Source organism: Sapajus apella, unplaced genomic scaffold, assembly GCF_009761245.1.
Source record: "Sapajus apella isolate SASKATOON/1434 unplaced genomic scaffold, GSC_monkey_1.0 scaffold1, whole genome shotgun sequence".
Classification (NCBI taxonomy): domain Eukaryota; kingdom Metazoa; phylum Chordata; class Mammalia; order Primates; family Cebidae; genus Sapajus; species Sapajus apella.
The window spans coordinates 72,015,756-72,038,217 of record NW_022436941.1 but is presented as its reverse complement, the minus strand read 5'-3'; the positions used below and the strand labels follow the sequence as shown (position 1 = coordinate 72,038,217).

The 22,462-nt window shown below is 35.8% G+C and overlaps 1 protein-coding gene across 6 annotated transcripts in view; it reads left to right on the top strand.

The window, feature by feature from the left end:
• SREK1 (splicing regulatory glutamic acid and lysine rich protein 1) overlaps nucleotides 1–22,229 on the top strand; it is a 42,304-nt gene extending 20,075 nt beyond the window's left edge. For 4 of the 6 annotated variants that reach the window (XM_032279368.1, XM_032279379.1, XM_032279373.1 and 1 more), the window contains 7 exons: nucleotides 159–289; nucleotides 1,151–1,265; nucleotides 7,722–7,841; nucleotides 8,253–8,633; nucleotides 12,994–13,089; nucleotides 16,091–16,235; nucleotides 17,333–22,229. In XM_032279368.1, the coding sequence (XP_032135259.1) occupies nucleotides 159–289; nucleotides 1,151–1,265; nucleotides 7,722–7,841; nucleotides 8,253–8,633; nucleotides 12,994–13,089; nucleotides 16,091–16,235; nucleotides 17,333–17,482 (1,138 nt within the window). In that variant the 3' untranslated portion in view covers nucleotides 17,483–22,229. The remainder of the gene's footprint in view (nucleotides 1–158; nucleotides 290–1,150; nucleotides 1,266–7,721; nucleotides 7,842–8,252; nucleotides 8,634–12,993; nucleotides 13,090–16,090; nucleotides 16,236–17,332) is intronic. The other 2 variants (XM_032279369.1, XM_032279382.1) reach the window with 1 other exon arrangement.
• Nucleotides 22,230–22,462: the final 233 nt, after the last annotated feature.

Below are 22,462 nucleotides of genomic sequence, written 5' to 3'. Positions count from 1 at the left end.
TTTGAGGTTGCTTTTGGTTGTTCTGTATTTAGCTATATCATTCTTAATGTGCTTCTGAGATGTCCTCAAATTTATAAATATGTGTATCATATAAACATTTGTTTCATGTTTTATAAAATGTGGTGTGTATTTGTGATATGCTAATATTTTTAATTTAGAATAAATCACTCCAACAATGCAATAGTAAAACCCCCTGAGATGACACCTCAGGCTGCAGCTAAGGAGTTAGAAGAAGTAATGAAGCGAGTACGAGAAGCTCAATCATTTATCTCAGCAGCTATTGAACCAGGTAAGGCCATAATGTTGTTATATAGGTCATAGTTTAAAGACCATAGAATCTTAGAACTGGAAGGAATTTTAGAAATCATTTTGTTCAGTCACTTCATTTTATAAACAAGAAGACTGAAACTCAAGAAATAGTAAGTAGCATGCTCATGTGAAAAAACAACTTAGCACAAATCTTATCCTTTTCCGTGACACTGAATTGAGGCACTTTAGTCTGAGCTAATCAGCTGTGTATTTTCATAGCAAAATCAGTGCTCAAAGGTGATTTGCTGAAAGCAAAAATGTTATTGTAAAGCTAAAAAGAGTAAATACATGTAAAATTTTATGATACAGCAGGTTTACTTTTCCTCAAAATTTTACTTTTAAAAATAGAAAAGAGAGCCCATGATTTAGAAAAAAATACAGATACTGTGTTTTAGCAAGGTAAAAAGGAACACCTATTCAAACTTTTGTCTTGCTAATGAAAATAATTTTAAAACCCATTCTAAAAACATCTAGGTGGTTTACATTTGAGCAGATTTTCTAAATCAACACTCAGAATTTAAGCTTCAATTCTAGCAGAATAAATGGAGGAAGGACTTAAAATCACTGTCACAGGAATTACAGACATGTTATAATCGTACGTTACGGCAGCAACAAAATATTACGAACAGCTGTTTATAATCATCTGGTTTATATGTACTGCTGCAGGGTGGCTGCACTCAACGAGTTTATGCAATGACTTTCTTGGATGTTTCTGAAGGAGGAGGATGTACAGAGAGTAGGCCCCTTGCACTATATGTGGTACATTCCACTTGTGCCTGATTATTAACTGGGATCTTTAATTGTTCTGAGCTTACACTGCAAAGTGGTTTTTTCCTCCCAGAGTCTGGAAAGAGCAATGAAAGAAAAGGCGGTCGATCTCGTTCCCATACTCGCTCAAAATCCAGGTCTAGCTCAAAATCCCATTCTAGAAGGAAAAGATCACAATCAAAACACAGGTGAGAATTTCTGCTGTTATGTTTAAATTTTATTTTAGTTTTGTATTTAAAATATTAAAAATTTTTGAGTTTTTGTCAAAATATCAGAATTTAGAAATTTCAGTAGTGTACACCTGAAGGGTGATTACCATTAAATATTGTTCTAATTGTAATACTGTAGTTGAGAATGAAATTTTGTCTAATGATATTTAATTTTTAAATATGTGACTTATATTTATTTTTAGAAGTTAGTTTTGTGTCCAAAGATACTCTCTTCCAGATTTTTCTAAGAGTAAACTAGTCCTTATATAGAAGTGACAAAAGTTGTTTTCGTTCTTCATATTGAGAAAAGGGAACATATTTAAGTTGCAGCTTTTTTGTTTTCTTTTTCCAGTCCACTCCAGGTCTGGGGAGCACCATCCCAGATCTTAGTTTGAAGCAGTTCCCTATTTTCAGTAACGTGTATCCAATGGAACATTTTAAGTCCTTGGTATTACTGGTGATAGGAGCCTCCTCTGCCCACTTTTGGACCTGAAACACAGGAGTAACTTGCAGTTTTGGCTTCAGTTGTAGTACTTTGCTTAAGCTGTGTTTGTCTTATTTTTGATCAAAGCTTTATCCTTTTGATTTTCTTTATCATTCATTTCTTTGTCTTTGGTATAAAGGGGACCTCAAAATGCAAACTTGGCAGTACCATCTTGATTGGAAGTACCCTAAAGATCGTTAGTAAAGTTATAAATTTTGTTGTCTTTTTTAAGGTATGGAGGGGGCTATTGTTGAAATGTGAAAGGATGTATAGTGGATCCTAACCGCATGTTATGTGTACATGTGTATCTCTTGAGAGAGCAGGGGGGGAAGAGTATTTGTGCATATTGTTAGGGGTTTTAAAGAAGGAGAAAAAATTTGGGGGAGGGAAAAAAGGAACCAGTTTGTTGTATATTGTTTCACCGGCAGGCTTAGTTTACTTTTTGTTGTTGTTGATCAAGGAGATTCAAAGAATGCGGAAAATAGTACGTTCTTTCTTAGATTCTAGTATCTGGTGTATACTTGTCTATTCTTACTTTGCAAAAATCTCCCTTGGAATATGGTTTTACTGTCTTTATTCAAGGTCTTACCGTAAGGCACTTTCAGAACCAAGTGAAGGAGGCTGTTGCATGTATAAGAAATAAGGCAGCACAGCAGAAGCCAGTATCAGGAAAGGAAGGTGGAAAAGAAGTTGCAGCGGTACTAGACTATGCATATTTCCGTATATTGACAGGACGTGGTGACGGTAAAGGAGATCAAGGAAAAATAAAATTAGGCTGAAGAGTAGTATTACAACTTCCTTTCTGAGGAAGACCAATGACCTGAATCTCATGTTGTGTTGATTGTAAGAGAGAGCTAATGTCCAAGACTGGAACAAGCCAAAACTTGATGATTGATAACATTGTTGTTTCTTTGATGATCTGTGTGAAGTTTTATGTGCTTTTTGAAATTATAGCAAATAATTTTGCTGTCTACTTTAAGGTTTTTAAGTATATTCAGATATTTCTCACCTCCAAGGGTTAGTGGGGGAGGAGTTATACAGTCTAAATTGAAATTTGTTGATTAGCTTTCTTATTTATGAGAGTATTTTTTTTTTTTTTTTTTTGAGACGGAGTTTCGCTCTTGTTACCCAGGCTGGAGTGCAATGGCGCGATCTCGGCTCACCACAACCTCCGCCCCCTGGGTTCAGGCAATTCTCCTGCCTCAGCCTCCTGAGTAGCTGGGATTACAGGCACGCACCACCATGCCCAGCTAATTTTTTGTATTTTTAGTAGAGATGGGGTTTCACCATGTTGACCAGGATGGTCTCGATCTCTTGACCTCGTGATCCACCCGCCTCAGCCTCCCAAAGTGCTGGGAGTACAGGCTCGAGCCACCGTGCCCGGCCGAGAGTATTTTTGTGTAGCTCTGTCTAAACAAATGTACACAAAATGTCCACGTAGCTAGAAATTGTGTGCATTTGTTTTTGTTTTTTTTTTTGAGATGCAGTCTTAGTCTGTTGCCCAGGCTGGAGTGCTGTGGCATGATCTCGGCTCACTGCAACCTCCACCTCCAGGCTCAAGTGATCCTCCTGCCTCAGCTTCCCGAGTAGCTGAGACCACAGATGTGTACCACCACGCCTGGCTAACTTTGTATTTTTTGTAGAGACTGGGTTTCATCATGCTGCCCAGGTTGGTCTTGAACTCCTTAGCTCCAGTGATCCTCCTGCCTTGGCCTCCCAAAGTGCTGGGATTACAGGCATGGTATATATGTTCTTAACTGGCTTGTATGCATACATACATATTTTTGTCTGCATATTCTGGCTTTGTGCATGCATGTGGAAGCATGTAGCCTTAAGTTCATGAACAAATACAAAAGAGGATGAATTCTCTTTAAATGAGAAAAAAAAATTCCTTACCTAAAAACGCTTAACTTAAAGATTCTGACCTGGAAGGATCTGCTATCCCCCAGAAATCAGGGAGGGGCTGATAAGCCTTTCTTGACTTTTCTTCCTGTGCTAGTGGGAGTTGATGCCCTTGGTTCTCCCCCTGACCTATTAGACTTAGCAGGAGTGTGGGTTGCGGGAACCCTTTAACTTAAAGGGCCACCTTCTACTTTTTCACATGCTTCTAGAGTCACGCTTCCTGCCTCCCAGCCCTTCCCCACAACCTTTCCCTGTTCCTTCTCCTTTCTATGGTAAGAGAGAGGAAGGGGTTTCTTGTCACTGTGACCTTGTCTAGGATTAGGGAAGTATGTTTCCATTTTGTCCAAGTTTTGATGCCTGTTTTATTTATTGAGACACAGAAGATGGATAGTACTATGATTGTTATAATTTCAAATAACCTTTATAGATTAGCACAGGAACTATAAGACATTTTATAATGTTTTAATGGAAAACAACTGATTTACAAATGAACTTTGAGGCAACATAATGGTAAGTTGCTGTTTATTTACAGTTTAAAAAATATGATTTTGCATTCAGAATAATACAATTTCTCATTAAAAATGAGAGCTACTAATGATAAATCTTTAGTTAGATTAGATCTGCTCTTGACTACTTTTAGCGTTCTTTTTTTTTTTTTCCCCCCGATTGAGACAGAATCTTGTCCTGTTGCCAGGTTGGAGTGCAGTAGCGCAATCTTGGCTGACTGCAACCTTCGCCTCCCAGGTTCAAGCAATGCTCCTGCCTCAGTTTCCTGAATAGCTGGGACTAGAGGCACGTGCCACCATGCCTGTTTAATTTTTGTACTTTTAGTAGAGACGGGGTTTCACCATGTTGGCCAGGATGGTCTCAATCTCTTGACCTTGTGATCTCCCCACCTCGATCTCCCAAAGTGCTGAGATTATAGGTGTGAGCCACCACACCTGACCTACTTTTAGCATTCTTAATTAGAAAAATACTAGTGGGTAAGATTGACATGAAAATGTCAATGTCACAGTTAAAATGTAATAGTTACTCTTAGGCACTGTCTTTTGCTCAGCTACAGGGTAAGGCTGGAAGCCAAGTGATCAGTGCTTTTTATTATTAATGTATTTATGAGAGCTATTATTAATTGTTTTAAATAAGTTTTTTGTTTAAAGTTGGAAAACACTGCTTTGAGGAAAGCAGATTATATTTTTAGCAAGGACAAGTTAAAATAGAAATCTTATAGTAAGACTTTTTATTAAGTATGTAGAAGCAAAGACACTTTAAAAGATTATCCTATATGGGGATCTATAAATGGACTAATAGTGTTCTCAGTTTTGCCTTAACATCTGTTCCTTAACCTTCATGTCTCTTAAATTACTAGTGATAAAGATTTCAGCAAGCTATGAATTACCTTCTTGTATTAAAAATGTGGTATGTGATTTCTTATCTGGGGTCTTTGGAAAAAAATAAAAAATAATGTGGTATGTTGAACCAAATGAGGCTAAAAAATATTTATGATATGAAGACAATTGTATATTATTATTACTATTATTATTATTTTTTGAGATGGAGTCTTACTCTCGTCAGGCTGGAGTGCAGTGGTGCGATCTCATCTCACTGCAACCTTGGCCTCCCAGGCGATTCTCCTTTCTCAGCCTCCTGAGTAGCTGGGATTACAGGCGCATGCCACCAGGCTCAGCTAATTTTTGTATTTTTAGTAGAGATGGGTTTCACCATATTGGCCAGGATGGTCTCCATCTCTTGACTTTGTGATCTGCCCACCTTGGCCTCCCAAAGTGCCGGGATTACAGGTGTGAGCCACCATGCCTGCCCAATTGTATATTATTTTTAAAGACAAATTAGTAGATGACTAGTTTAAATGGAAATTAGCTATTGGAATTTTGATCTGTAATGTTGGTTAATGTTCTAATCAACATTTTGACTAACTGAAAAATGTGTTTAAAAACAAAAATCCAAGATTTTTGTTATTGTCTGGAGGTTTTCCTGGTTTCAAAGCATATCACAAACATGGTCTTTTTCTTTTTTTCTTTTTTTTTGAGATGGAGTCTCACTCTGTTTCCCAGGCTGGAGTGCAGTGGCACGATCTCGGTGCACTGCAGCCTCTACCCCCTTGGGTCAAGTGATTGTCCCACCTCAGCCTCCTGAGTAAATGAGACTACAGGTGCATACCGCCATGCCCAGCTAATTTTTATATTTTTAGTAGAGACGGGATTTCACCATGTTGGTGAGGCTGATCGACCTCAAGTGATCCACCTGCCTTGACCTCCCAAAGTGCTGGGATTACAGGCATGAGCCACTGTACCCGGCCCAGCTATATGTATTTCTTTTACTGATATTTGCTCTAACTTAATTTATTAAAACATGACTATCACGATGAGTTTTAACTGTATAAAGCATACTTATGGAAGTTCATTCAGCTTCCTTGGAATGCATACATAAGGATATAATTTAAAGTTTACATATATGGTAACTTTTAATGGTGATGACATTGAGAGTTAAGAGTTTTAAACATTTACTCTGTGCTAGAGAATACTGCGCAGTTTTACATATATCATCAGTTTTAATCCTCATGACAGCCCTAAGAGATGTAGGTATGATTCCTACTCCACTTTATAGAGGAAGAAACTCAGGCTTGGAGAGGTTAACTGACTAGCCAGAGTTCTCACAGGTAGTGTGTGATGTTCAGAGCCAGATTGTCAGACTCCAAAGCTGCTGAGTCTAATCACTTTGCTATTTTAAGTTGTGTGCATCTATTTTGTTACATTTTAATAAGTAGTTCCTAGGATACCTCATTATGAAAAAAAATCACATTCTCAAAAAATTCTTTCAGTGAGAAAGGGTGCCTAGTCAAAATTGGAATAATACTTACTTTTCCTGCAATTAAACATTTCCTGCAGTTAAAGGTTTCTTTTCATACAGATTGAGACTCTCAAATTTGAAAATCTGGGCCGGGCCCAGTGGCTCACGCCTGTAATCCCAGCACTTTGGGAGGCCAAGGCGGGTGGATCACGAGGTCAAGAGATCGAGACCATCCTGGTCAACATGGTGAAACCCCGTCTCTACTAAAAATACAAAAACTTAGCTGGGCATGGTGGCGCGTGCCTGTAATCCCAGCTATTCAGGAGGCTGACGCAGAAGAATTGCCTGAACCCAGGAGGCGGAGGTTGCGGTGAGCCGCGATTGCGCCATTGCACTCCAGCCTGGGTAACAAGAGCGAAACTCCGTCTCAAAAAAAAAAAAAAAAAAAAAAAAAAAATCTGAAATCCAAAAGACTTCAAATTCAAAACTTTTTGAAAGCTTTCATGATGCTGAAAGGAAATGCTTGCTTGGAGCATTTTGGATTTTTCAGTTGTGTGTTTGGGATGCTCAACCGGGTGTGTGTGTGTATGTGTGTGTGTGTGTAAAATGCAGATATTCCCAAATGTCCCAAAATGTGAAATTCAAAACACTTCTGGTTCTAAGCATTTCAGGTAAGGATACTCAGCCGTTAGCTATGATTATAGTTACTGCCATGAAATCAAGGCATTGCAAAACCAACATTTGATTATATCTAGTTTTAACTTACAAGTAATGATTTTTTATTTTCCTGTCACACTAGCGCTGTCATTAGTACTGTGCTTCCTTATACATTCTTCTTGTTTGTTACGACAAACAGTACACATTCACGGAACTATTGAACCATGTTACCACTACTCCGTCATGATGTGTTATGACCAGATTATGTACAAGTCAACAGGGAAAAATCTTCTATAATAATTTGAGGCATGAAATGACTAAGCAAAAGAAAGCCACATCTGAAAGTATACAAAATAACTGTTAAATTCTTTGTTTCTGTCTCTGTTCTAGACAAGGAAATATCCTGTAAAGTTACCAATAGAAGTATTTCAGATTTTGTAACTAAAGTATTATTTAAGAGAATAATTTAAAATATTGTTAGATACCGTTAGGACAGATTTTAGTTTCTTGTTTGAAAGGTCGTTAATTCTTAAAAGTTGAAATTCTAAGAATAAGTTTTGCTATTCTAACAATTTGTTTTTCTTTAGGAGTAGATCCCATAATAGATCACGTTCAAGACAGAAAGACAGACGTAGATCTAAGAGCCCACATAAAAAACGCTCTAAATCAAGGGAGAGACGGAAGTCAAGGAGTCGTTCACGTTCACGGTGAGTTTTAAATAAATGAAAAATAATTTTCTTTTTCCTCAGAGTCCTATTAGTGCTAAGGGATAATATTTTAATTGGCATCATTTGTTAAAAATCTTTTGTGGTTTAGGTTTTTAATGAGAGAAATTAAACTTTTTGTCTTATTGTTTTAGTAATCTAGGATTAATATTGATCGCCATTGATTTGAATCTGATGTCTGTGTGACTCATGAGGTTTCCAGTCTACTCAATTCAGTTTGTGTAATATAATAGTGTTGTTAGCAGCTTCTTGTACACCTGAACGATATAAAAATTTGTATGTAAATGTTTGTAGCTACTATAAATTGTTTTGTGTTGGTAATTGTTTTGTGTTGTCTTTTTGTAGGAGGTAGAATTATTTTAGTTTCAAATTTGTGTATTTTTGTTTTTAAAGGGACAAGAGAAAAGACACTCGAGAAAAGATCAAGGAAAAGGAAAGAGTGAAAGAGAAAGACAGAGAAAAGGAGAGGGAAAAGGAGAGAGAGAGGGAAAAGGAACGTGAAAAAGAAAAGGAACGGGGTAAAAACAAAGATAAAGACCGGGAGAAAGAACGGGAAAAGGACCGCGAAAAAGACAAGGAAAAGGACAGAGAGAAAGAACGGGAAAAAGAGCATGAAAAGGATCGAGACAAAGAGAAGGAAAAGGAACAGGACAAAGAAAAGGAACGAGAAAAAGACAGATCCAAAGAGATAGATGAAAAAAGAAAGAAGGATAAAAAATCCAGAACACCACCCAGGAGTTATAATGCATCGCGAAGATCTCGTAGTTCCAGCAGGTTTGATAATGCTCAGTTTTTACCAAGGGGTTTGCTGATGACAATTTTGAACAAATTTTTACGGAGGGAGAAAAGTTACTCTGTGCAAATGGAACCTGTAAAGTAATATAAGAACATTTTCTTCTAATTTCAGAGTAGACATTTCTCTAGCAGAGGGAGTGCCACTTGAATCTGTGTGGAGAAACAGATGATACTGGCCAACATTATTTGAAAAGTTTTAGCTATTCTTTGTAACAACTATTGTAATAGAATATTAGTAATTGTTATTTTCTTAGAGGGTGGGATGGCAGGGAAAGATACTTTTTTAAAAAGCACATTAGGGGCTGGGCTCTGTGGCTCAGGCCTGTAATCTCAGCACTTTGGGAGGCTGAGGCGGGCAGATCACGAGGTCAAGAGAGTGAGACCATTCTGGCCAACATGGTGAAACCCTGTCTCTACTAAAAAATACAAAAATTAGCTGGGCGTGGTGGCATGTGCCTGTGGTCCCAACTACTTGGGTTGCTGAGGCAGGAACATTGCCTGAACCCAGGAGGCGGAGGTTGCAGTGAGCCAAGCTTGTGCCACTGCACTCCAGCCTGGCTCCTGGTGACAGAGCAAGACTCTGCCTGGGAAAAAAATAAAAAAATAAATAAAAGGCACATTATGAATTTGCCTCTTAGGCTTTTTCTGGACTTTTTTTGAATGGTGTGATAAATTTTAATATGCAAAATGATTTCTGAAGTTGCAGTGTTAGTCCTCTTTGTCACCTAAGCTAATTTTTACCTTTATATTGTTAAGTGCATAACATTTAAATTTTGATTCTGTTTTATTTGGTCGGTTTTAAGGGTTAGATTTTTTTCCTTGAAACTGTTATTTCAGTTTATTATAGGTATTTATTATTTATTATTATAGGTATACTACCACCAGGTGGCAGCAGGTTGCCATAGTACCAGCTGTAAAATGAGAACAACCTTGAGATTTCAGATTATCTAAACCCACATCCTTACTTAAGATGATACCATGGCTATAAAAGGAAGCTCCTAACACTACCTTAAAAATAGTAAATATATAAGCAAATTTTAAAGTATTTTTAAGATGTTTTTATAATAGAAAATAATTTGAGATAAAGGAATATATGTTTCCCATTTTTAAAGTGGTTTATTCCTAATACTAGCCTTTGACTAGGTAATAAAAGATAATCTTAGACATTTATTCTGCACTTTAGTATATGCCAGACATGATGTCAGCAGACTTTTTCCTGTGTCACCTTATTTAATCTTCACAACAGGCCTGTGAGAAGCTTATTATCACTGTTTTAAAGCATGAGGAAGCTGATGCTTTGTATCAGAAGTATAGTAGCCCTTTTCCTTTATTTTAGAGATTAAGTTTGAGAATTCTCTCATTACTACTTGGTACTTACTTTTAAAAACTACCTCAGAAGCATAAAATTGAAAGCAATAGTACATTTTGTTAAAACAAGGCTCAAAATAAACAGATCGCAGCTGGATTTCATCACTTTGAACCACAAATTGAAGAATTAATGTAACCTCCTTTGCTGTGGGTATCAGTTTGAGCCTTGTAACTGCACCTTTACTGCAAAGCGATTTTTATTGATTCTGTGTCACACATGTCTTTGTGTTTGTGATTGTTTGTTTACCTTTCAAGCACCAAATACTATTTTAATTCCTTTTTAATAACTTGAATTTACCTTTTCTGATGACATGGAAATGTTTAATTTTTTTCTTGGGCCATTTTAAGTTGTTTGGTGTGGAGGAAAGTTCATGTGTTCACATTAATTCCTAAATATTTATGTTTATTTTTTTGAGATGGAATCTTGCTCTGTTGCCCAGGCTGGAGTGCGATGTTGTGATTTTGGCTCACTGCAACCTCTGCCTCCTAGGTGCAAGTGATTCTCATACCTCAGCCTCCTGAGTAGCTGGGATTACAGGTGTACACCACTATGCCTGGCTAAGTTTTGTATTTTTAGTAGAGGTGGAGTTTCACCATGTTGGCCAGGCTGATCTTGAACTACTGGCCTTGAGTGATCTGCCCTCCTTGGCCGCCCAAAGTGCCAGGATTACAGGCTTGAGTCACCGCACCTAGTTCAAATATATTCTTCAGTAATATCTGAGGCCTCGAGAATAAAAGATGACTGACATTAGTTCATGAAGGCTCAGCAATTTGGAATGTTTCATGCTTTCAGAAGAGCTTAGTAAAGAGTTAAAATTTCTTTCTTTCTTTTTTTTTTTTTTTTTTTTTTTTTAAACTTTTTTGAGAGTGTCACTTCATCACCCAGGCTGGAATGCAGTGGTGCGATCTTGGCTCACTGCAGCCTCCTCCCCCTAGATTGAAGCAATTCTCCTGCCTCAGCCTCCCGAGTAGCTGGGACTAAAGGCGTGTGCCACCATGCCCTGCTAATTTTTTTGTATTTTTAATAGAGATGGGATTTCACCATATTGGCCAGTATGGTCTCGATCTCCTGACCTCGTGATCCACCCGCCTCGGCCTCCCAAAGTGCTGGGATTACAGGCGTGCGCCACTGCGCCCGGCTAAGACTTTAATTATTAATTGTCTTCATTTTGCAGGTGAAAAAAACGGATTAGGTTAAGTAATATGACCTTAGTTATGTATCTGGGTAAGGTGTATAACTCAAATTTTAAGTGTAAATCTGACTATAGTTGTTCATATAATTTCTTTCTCAAGTAATTGTCTAGATTGCTGCTGTCTATGGCAACTTTGCTCTCATTATTATCTGCTAGTAGGTATTAGACATCTACTTGCACATAGTGCTTTCTGAACAAATAAGTAAAAGAATTAGTCTGATTAAGGCAGAGCCACTTTGTGTAATCTTAAAGTCTGGAATACACTGACATTCGCATGTTATGAAGAAAGTATTTTTGGTTCTTAGGCTGAGCTGTTAAGAGAATGGCATTGATTTAATGAAATAATGTATCTAATTTCCACATTACTTAGGAAATATAATTTTGTAGTGCCTTGGGAATAAAAGTGGGTAATGGAGGCCGGTCTTGGTGGCTCACCCTTGTAATCCTAGCACTTTGGGAGACCGCGACGGGTGGATCACCTAAGGTTGGGAGTTCGAGACCAGCCTGACCAACATGGAGAAACCCCGTCTCTACTAAAAATACAAAGTTAGCTGGGCGTGGTGGTGCATGCTTGTAATCCCAGACCCTGAGGAGGCTGAGGGAGGAGAATCGCTTGAACCTGGGAAGTGGAGATTGCGGTGAACCAAGATCTCGCCATTGCACTGCAGTCTTGGTAACAAGAGCCAAACACTGTCTTGGAAAAAAAAAAAAAGTGGGTAATGGAGGAGAGAGCCTTAGGTAGAGGTAGAATTAACTTGTGTTCTCAAAGTTCTTGAGCTTTGCATTTTAACATCTGTTATACATGCCATGTGAATACTTTTTATTTTAAAAATGAAAAACTTGGACAAAATATTTTATTAGTCTCTTAGAATCAGTTTCCTGAGAGGGTAAGGATAACATGAATTGCAGAGGATTTTGTTTTTCAGCTGTGTGGTCACTGATGATCAGAACTCCTTGTGAGATAGATCATTGGATATATCCTCACACCATCTCTCCTAAATTACAGACCTAACGAAGTTCATTGTTTCCGAGTTGAAGTAGTTTAGAATATATATCATTTGCTAATCTACTAAGCAAAATGGTTTTTAATAATAAAAATGTAATCTTTGTAATTATTCCGGTCATATTTGCATCCCAGATTTTAACTATTTTGCTTAAATTTAGTGCAACTTGTGCACTAAATTTTTAAATTAATAGAACAACATTAATGAAATAAGAGGTTGGAGGGCAAAACAATTTCTCTCTAAAATGAGAATAATGTAAATGCTTTTTAAATAGACATTATAAATAATTGGGTATAGAGAAAGTTCACATTTTACAGGTCAGTTTATGTTTCAGTTCTTGAAAAGGGCCTGTTACTTTGTTATAATCCACAGCAGGGCAGCAAGGAGCTAGATACAGGACAGAAGATTTGATAAGCAAAACATGTTTTAGCTGCTGAGAAAGAACATACTTGAGAGAAGCAGAAACGCCATTAATATTTTTTTCTACTGAAGAAATTGTTGTTCAAATAAACCAGATGAAAAGGAGGAGGTCCTCTGCCCTTCCTAATATGAAATCTTAGATGATGTTTTCATCAGTCTGTAAAATATATGGTTCTTAATTTGACCCACTCCAAAGTTACGTGATTGAACATGTTCATAAAGGATATAAGTTTAAACTGGCCTCTAAAGAATACAGTTCATATGAGAGTATCAAGGACTCTTTTGCTTTTGTATATTTGAATTGCCCTTTATTTCAATTACTGTTTTTAAAAATGTTGTATTTTTGGCTTCCAGGGAAAGGCGTAGGAGGAGGAGCAGGAGTTCTTCCAGATCGCCAAGAACATCAAAAACCATAAAAAGGAAATCTTCTAGATCTCCATCCCCTAGGAGGTAGGTTGGAAGCTTGTGCTAAAACTAAACAACAGAAAGCAAGAAATATTTAAAAAATTTTAGAATTTGTCTCTTTATTTTTTAAACTTTATATTTTCAATTAATAATACATTTGCATCATTCAGAAATTAAAGATAAAATGTCATATATCAGGAAGTCCTCATATCCACTGTCCCCATAAGTAATGACTTCCTTAGTTTTTTTTGTATATGCTTCCAGTTTCTTATATAGATACAATATGAGAATGTATCATTTTTTTCTAATATAAAAAGCAACACAAAATACACACTGTTGTGCACTTGCTTTTGTCATTTAACTACCAGGAAGACTTTTTGTCACTTAACTTACCAGGTCAGATTCTTCAATTCCTTTTTATAATTGCATAGACTTCCATCGTATGGCAGTACCTTGGTTATTAAAGTAAGCTATAGTAGAATGGGTTTTTTGAATTTTCCTACCATAAATTATATAATGCTGTAATGATAGCTTTGGACTTAAGTCATTTTTAGTGTGCATGTGTGTAGGAAAAAATCTGAAGAAATGGCATTGTTAGGTTAAATGATAAGCATATTTGTAATTTTTGAGAGATATTTCCAAATTATCCTCCATAAGGGTTGGCAGCAGTTTGCACTCTTAAACAATTATGAAGAAAGTGATGACTTCATACATTTGAAAGCCACTTGTGAATTGTTTGTGTACTCTGTCCATTTTTCTGTTGGGCCTTTTTGTTTCCATTTCTATTTCCAAGGACTCTTTTATATTAGGGAGTTTAGTGATATGATTATAAATATTCTCAGTTTGCTGTTTCTTTTAAAAAATTGTTTGTGAGACTTGATTTTACAAAGATTTTTCTCTCTTTTTTTTTTTTTTTTTTTTTTTTGAGATGGAGTCTTGCTCTGTCGCCAGGCTGGAGTGCAGTGGCGCAATCTCGGCTCACTGAAACCTCTGCCTCCTGGGTTCAAGCGATTCTTCCGCCTCAGCCTGCCGAATAGCTGGGACCACAGGTGCTCGCCATCACGCCTGGCTAATTTTTTTTGTTTTTTTAGTAGAGACAGGGTTTCACCATGTTGGCCAGGATGGTTTCCATCTCTTGACCTGGTGATCTGCTTGCCTTGGCCTCTCAAAGTGCCGAGATTACGGGCATGAGCTACTGTGCCTGGCCAAAGATTTTTCATTTTTAAAATAACTTTCTTTTATGACTTCTTATGTGAGTCAAAAAATGATAAAAAGCTTTTCCTATTCCAAGATTATAATAGAACTTTTCTATTCTTGTACTTTTGTAGTTTTATATTTTGCATTTAAATCTGTGGTTAAAGTCTTATGTACAATGTGGCATATGGTTTCAGTTTTATTTTACAAATGCGTCCCTATTGTTGCAATACCTGTTTGTTAAAAACTCAATTTTTGTGACATTAATTTGATATGTTGCCTTTGTCATGTGCTATATTTTTCTATGTTTGCTTGTTTTGCATGGATTGGTTTGACTGGCCAATCGTGTGCCAGTGTCCCACACTTGTAATTATTGAGATTATACAATATTTTTAAGTATTTGGCAAGGCCTGTTCTCTGTATCCATCATTGCTTTTTTGAGGATGGTCAGCCTTCCTTTTATGGTTATTTTTCCATTTGAACATGAGTTCATTGTCTGTGTTCCAGAAATAAAACCTATTGATGATTTGTATTACAATTGCCTTAGATTTATAAATTAACTTAGGGAAAAGTGATAAACAGGTTTATTAATAAATCAAGATTTATGATGACAAGTCTTTTCTGTTCAGGAATGTGGTATATCTGATGAGATTAGGAATGTGCAGGGTGGTATGGCTGTAGACAAGCAATGTGGCACATCTTATTCAGGCCATCCTTAGTGTTTTCAGGAATGTTTCAGTGTTTGTTTAGTATAGGTTTTATGCATTTCCTAATTCCTAGGAATTTTTGTTGTTACTGTTGGAAATGAGATCTTTTTTTCATTATGTTTAATTGGAGGTTTGTACATGGGAAAGCTATTGATTTATTTCTATTTATTTATTTATTTATTTTTTTGAGAAGGAGTTTCACTCATGTTACCCAGGCTGGAGTGCAATGGCGCGATCTCGGCTCACCGCAACCTCCGCCTCCTGGGTTCAGGCAATTCTCCTGCCTCAGCCTCCTGAGTAGCTGGGATTACAGGCACGCACCACCATGCCCAGCTGATTTTTTGTATTTTTAGTAGAGACGGGGTTTCACCATGTTGACCAGGATGGTCTCGATCTCTTGACCTCGTGATCCACCCGCCTCGGCCTCCCAAAGTGCTGGGATTACAGGCTTGAGCCACCGCGCCCGGCCTATATTTATTTTTTTAATCCACTGCCTTACTAATTGGTTATAGTTTTTTAGGTCATTTTCTAGCAGAGGGGTCTTTTGTTTATTTGCTTATAGGTTTTTGTTTTTCATGAGAATGATGGAAGGCTTAGGATGCTATAGATGAAGGCCATATTTGTATTTTTGAAACAAATACTTTATCCAGGAAAGTAAAAACGTTTCTCTTATGAACTAAAATTAGACAAAAAAATACATTCAGAAAATGTCACTCCTCTTTCCATTCCTTCTACCTTGTTCTGATTCACCCTGTGTAATTGACCAATCATTTGATTTGTCTTTCCTGTTTCTCTTTGCAAAATGAGGCAGTTACGTGTTTGTTTTTTTTTCTCCTTATTTCAGTACGTAAATAAATCTTGAATATTTGAAAACTATTAAATAGGCAATACCAAATAGTGTTTTATGAGAACATATGGTGGCTTCTGCCAAAATGACTTGTGTATCCTTAAGAAACTGATTGGGCTAAGGGTGGAGTAGGTCAGGTTGAAGGACTCATTTATGTTACTTTGCAAACCAGCTTGTTGTTAATGCTTATTAACAATGTATTATTTTAGATATCCAGTGTTAGAAAAGGATGTTTTATCAAGAATATAATAGATCTTCAGTTTCTTAGGATTTAACTTACATAGCAATATTCTTACAGCAGAAATAAGAAGGATAAAAAGAGAGAAAAAGAAAGGGACCACATCAGTGAAAGAAGAGAGAGAGAACGTTCAACGTCTACAAGAAAGAGCTCTAATGACAGAGATGGGAAGGAGAAGGTGGAGAAGAACAGTACTTCTCTTAAAGTAAGCAGCAGTCATTCAGTGTCTGGCACTGGAGATTGTTCTTTATTGCATACAAATGGTTTTAGACTGAAAGCTCTTTGGGGAACAGTGTCTTGTACATTGTTAGCATTTAAAAATATTTAATTGGTCATTTAAAATAAATGTTGAAGAGATAAGAGCCAGTTAAAACTATAACAATTGCATTCCTTATTTTAGAGAATCATAACATGGTATGCAATAAGAACAATTTAAGGAATCAACAGTAACAAATGTATTTGATGCTAGGATTTCTGCCTGATGCCATTTTCCTCAGTTTATGTTTCAGCAAATTTAAAAAGACTTTCTGTTACTGGTTGTATAATTCATAGTTAACATTAGGTTTGTTGGGTTAGAATACCTAATGGAAAACCAAATTCTACCAAGTTAGCTTTTTTTGTCACTGGTTGAATAAGTAGTTGTGTGAATTATGTTAGGATAAATATTTTAAGTAGCTGTGAATTATGTTAAATTACTTAACACTGGTAAAGTATATTTGTATTTGGAAATTATGAATTTTGGAGCATCTATCTTACAGATTTATGTACTGTCATCCTGATAGAGGTTTATCATCATCATCAATAACATTGATAACACTTACTAAGCATTTACTATGTGCCAGGCACTGTTTGTTCTCATTTAATTCTCTTTTAAATTGAGGATAGAAATTGGAGTGTTCTTGAACAGTCTTTTCCAGGAGGGATATGACTTCCTTTTCTACATTTCCTTATTTTTGCTGCATTGGTTTCCAGATTGAAAATCTATCCTGGTATCCTTGGAAATTATTTCACTCTTTCAACAGATCTGTCCCACTTTTTCAAGTGTGTCAGCAACATTTATTGAGCACTTGCTTAAAATTTCTGTTCACCTACTCTAATTTAATTTCCATGGATTGTCCATCTTTCATGAGAATACAAAGGGCAGATTGATGGTGTTTGCATATTCCTTTTATGTGAAAACATAATGGGAGAAAATAATACCCAGGTTTTTAATTCACAAAAGATAAAGTTTCACATTTTTGTCATAATAGCAGGCAGTTCTTGAGGAAACTATTAAATGCATACCTTAATTACTCATTGTAGGAGAAGGAGCACAATAAAGAACCAGATTCAAGTGTGAGCAAAGAAGTAGATGACAAGGATGCACCAAGGACTGAAGAAAACAAAGTACAGCACAATGGGAATTGTCAGCTGAATGAAGAAAACCTCTCTACCAAAACAGAAGCAGTATAGGACCGACAAGTGTACCTCTGCAGTCAATGCTGGAATCAAATCCAAAGCTTTTAATTCTCTCAACAAGATGTAAACAGGAAAGAAATCTAGTTAAGCGTAAGGATAGGATCTAACAGCTTTTCCAGTTGTTAGATGACTTTGTGACCATCTTGTTATTGAGTAAGAAAATAAAGCATGGACATCATGAAAATAACAGATGTTACCCAAACTCATCTTCTAAAATCTGTGCATTTCCATGGTGGCCGACACACTTGTCGTGTGGTTTGTTAGTGTTTGCCAAGAACATTGCAAATATATTGAACATCAAAAATCCAAGTTTGTACTATCCCTAACGACTGGAGATAAGCATTGGAGGCTCTTTAAAAAAAAAAAGCTAGTTACTGAATTTTGTATGGTTTTACTCTTTTTTTAATTTCAGTATACACAGTTTGATGATGTGCTTGAAATTGGTGCAAATATATACACACCCTTGTAAGTGCAAAGTATGTAAGAAGTTTTAACATTTACTTCACAGGACTTACAGTGATTGTGTTAAATTCTCACTATTGTGTTTTCTTTTGCTCACTGTTTAGGACAATTTTTCGTTAAAATAGTTTTGCAGATTAAAATTGCTTAAATAAGTGGATTAAAAAACTGACAATGCATGCTACTGTTCTCTTTCAAAAGGAAGAGCAACTATGTTGAATACTAATAACGATGAATTAGTATTCAGTGTTTAGAATCATTGGGTCTACCCGCAAAGTGAGCATTTCTTTCTAAATTTTCTTGACATTTCCAAGCTTATTATGAATAATATTGCAGTGTGTCTTGTCAGCTGTAGGTGGCAAAGGTGCCCTTATAAAAAGGAAACTGGCTTTTGAAAATGGGCTATGGGAGCACAAGCTGAAGCTTTAGTGCCTTCTACAATGTGGTATACTGTTTTCTAGAATTTTATATGTGCTAGTCATTCTCAATTCATATGGAATCTAGATGGATATTTCATTCATAACCATAGAGGTGTGTAAGTGGATGTCAGAAGAGCTTCTTATTTCACCTAATATGAGAAGGAAGTCCTGTTTTCAAGAATGACTTTAGAGTCATGCAGCTTTGGGACCATCAGTTTTATACTGTAATAATTGAAAATGAAACATTTTCTTATTTTCCTTAAATCGAGGAAAACTCTTTAGTTGTCTACATTGGATGGCCTTATTACCTCTCAATCATCTTTTCATAAATGATGTGCAGAAATTGTACTTAAAAGGAGGACTTAGGAGTATTTGGGAGGTTATTTGTTTTATGTTTAAGGATATGTGTACTTGAGTTTAAGATAAAGGTCATCCATCATTTTTAGGCTCACTTTTTTACAGAAAGTATGCACATAGTAAAGTGACAACACTGCTTATGTTTTTCCCCAGTGCTTATAACTTGTGGTTTCTGAACTCCTCATTGTTGTATTTCCAAAAAAGTAATACCTTTTAATTAGTTATTAAAAAATTAAGTATAGTTATTTTAATGCAATCTAATACAATCAGATTACTCAGTTGCCTTACCTCATGGGAAGAGTTACTTTTTTAGATCTAAAAAGCTGAGTAGCATGTTAGTTACTTGGTTTCAATTTGCTTTTCTTTTAATGTTAATAAGATTGAAACTAGTATTTGGTGGGAAATGGAAAGAGTTGCCCTTATTGCAAGTAATGAAGCCTGATTCGATTATGAAGCTGCTTAATCACTCTTCATGTGTTCAGAATTACTGTTTTTTGTTTGTTTGTTTGTTTTTCCTTTTTGTCACTGTGTACATTAAAATTTTGGAAGATGCTTTACTATGTAAAGTATAGATGGTCATTTTAATCATTCAACCACATACGGTTGGCTGGTAAACAGCTTATTCTGATAAAAGAATGCTTGAGTGCATATGGAAAGATTGTGAAAGAGTGTGTCTTGCATCAACAGCTGTCTTATTTATGATATATAAGTAGAAATAGAGCAAATGTTGGAATCTGTTATTTTTAGTACCATTTCTCTAATAAAGCTAAGTATTTTAGAGGAAAATATTTGTTTATGCATTTCAAAAAAGCATTTTAGTTTTATCCTGCCCTCGTTTTGGTTGGCATAGAGATGGTTGTGACATGGAGAGTGCGTGTTTGTGTGGTGTCTATAAAACAAGTCATTTAAAGTATGTGTGTTTTCTTGTACTCTGGACTCTTACATGTTTTTTATGTTGGTGATTAACATTTAATTTGGTTCCTGCTGCTATTTTCCTTGCTGATATTTATTCAGCTTTAAAGTAATCTTACTATAATCTTGAAACAGTGATTTGTAAAAGCTAAGAGTGAGTAGAAATACAAGAGATCTGGAGAAAGGGAAATCAGATTGTTATTGGGGGTTGACATTTTCTTACATGGGCTTATGGAAGCAAGGCATTGTAGGGTCTAGAGGGTGTGTGTGTGTGTGTGCGTGTGTGCATGTGACATACTTTTTTCACTTATAAGAGCTCATATGTTTTCATTTGTTTATTCTTTCAGGGTATTTTTTTTTTCTTTAAGACTTCTTTTTTTTTTTTTTTTTAATTAATCCCAGGTAGTTGTTGTCAGGTAAACTTGAGGTAAGGCCAGAAGACAGATATTTCATACTTGATACTTTCTGTAATCATCTTTTTTAGCTTGATTACACAGAGTACACTCTGTTCTGTAAGTTGTAGTTGCGATTTATCATTGTAGACAAATTCTGTTGGTACTCCTTTTCTTGCTTTTCAGCAACGCACACTGAACTAGTAACATAAGATGGTGCATTCGTTCATAAGCTAGTACATCAGTTTTGTGTCAAAACTTTTAAATCCTGAAGTTCTGCAGTTATGGTCTTATTTTCTATCTAATCTAATTAGCTTATAATTGCAAACACTAGTCAGCTTTTGATCTTCCCTGTGTTTCAAGTTCTTTTCTTCAAGAGGTTCAATACCTGCTATGTTGATCTTCGGCAGTGCCAGAGGCTTAAATTTTGACATGCTCAATTAAAAATAAATACTGGCATTTATAATGAAAAGGTTTTTTTGGGGGGGAGGGGTCAAGAGAATTTATTTTGTGATAGTAATAATTTTCAAGACCTTCAGTAATTCCTATGTATATGTTGCTATCTTTATTTTAAAACTTAGAACCCTGATCCAACTCCCCTCTCAAGTGAAAGATATACTATGTAAATTCAAGAATTATAATGTAGAGTAATAGGCCTCTAAGTTTTTTTTCAATCTATTAGAAATAAAGAGCATGATTTAATTATTGTTGAATTAGCAATTAAAATGAATCCCTTTGGAGGGATGCCACTGAATAACTTAAAATTTCAGTGAATCATTTCTTATGTTTTCATTGGAAGACAGTATCTGATTTTAACTGGGTGTGTTACAATGTAGAGCCATTCCCACAAAGTAAATGTGCAGTGCAGTGCACATGTGTTTCTTGTGTTTAAATATTTTTTATTTTCACTACATATATATTATTTTCTCATGTTTATTTACTAATGTAATTTTCACTTAAAATTAGATTGTTTATTTTCAAATTTTAAAAGCTAGTGCTCTTAAAAGAGCTAAATTATATTTCTGGAAGCAGGAATTTAGTATAAATGTAATAAAATTTTAAAATAAAATTGGCTTCCCTCTTAATCCTGGGTTTGTGGGTGAGTTTGTTTTTAGTACACTTTTATTGGTGGTTTTGCCTGAAGAGTAATATAATATTATTATTACTTTTCTTTTGAGACAGCGTCTCACTCTTGTCACCTAGGCTGGAGTGCAGTGACTTGATCACAACTCATTGCAATCTTGACCTTTTCTGGCATGGTTGGTCCTCTCACTTCAGCCTCTCCCGTAGCTGGGACCACAGATGTGTGCCACCATGCCCAGCTAATTAAAAAAATTTTTTTTGTAGAGACAGGGTCTCTTGCCATGTTGCCTAGACTGGTCTTAAACCTCTGGGCTCAAGCAATCCACCTGCCTCAGCCTTCCAAAGTGCTGAGATTACAGGCGTGAGCCACTGCACCTGGCAATGCATTATTTTAAAAATAAAAGCTAAAGCCATTTATGACTTTGGTTATAATCAGTCAGTTGGATTTAGTAACTAATAACTAGCTCTCTTCCATTCTAAGGTACTTTTATAGTTTCTAGCAATTAGTTTGTTACAATTAGTTTATATCAGATATAGCATTTCTTAATACAATGTTTATAAAAGGTTTTAAGTCTGTTACCTGATTTTCAAATTTATATCTAGTTAACATTTTAATTTTGAAAATTGCCAACTTTTGGGAGATTTCACATATTTTACCTCTAAATTTTATTTTTCCAGGATTGGTGTGGAGTAGGAGTTCCATTCTTGGTTTATTTTTATTTGCTAGACAGATAATTTCTTAACCATATATGTAAGTTAAATTCATAAAAATACTGAAAGAAGAGGTTGATTTCCACCATTTTGAGGGTACTGGTAGGTAACACACTGTTGGGGAATAAAGAATTCCTGATTTCTACGGTAGATTCAAGTATGAAATTTGAGTATACTGTGTAGCTGTGTAGATCAACTTAATGCTTAAATTACCTCCTTAATATTGATTAGATTAATAGAACAGTGTTAGATTATCAAGGGAAGAGTTTGAAATGTAAACATAAACATGCTGCATAGGTGGTGTTCATTTGTAGTAGGACTAGTTTTAAATGGTACTAGTAAAGATTTATCAAACGATGCTGCTATTATGTTGCTATATTTTTAATAAAATAAAAACCTTAAAATCTTGCCACTGTTGAGTAGTAATTTCAACCATTTCTGGAACAGTTATCTGTGTATTTACACCTTAATTCTATAACTGAAAGGTGTTAATAGGCTTTTCCAGGGTTCAAGATTACTACCAAAAAATGGAAGTTTTTGTATATTGGGTAATCTTTGTGTCTTGTGGCAATAACTCTAGTCAAGGCTTTTCATATAAAACATTTTGCAGTATCCAAGTAAGTGGTAGCTGCTCTCTGAAT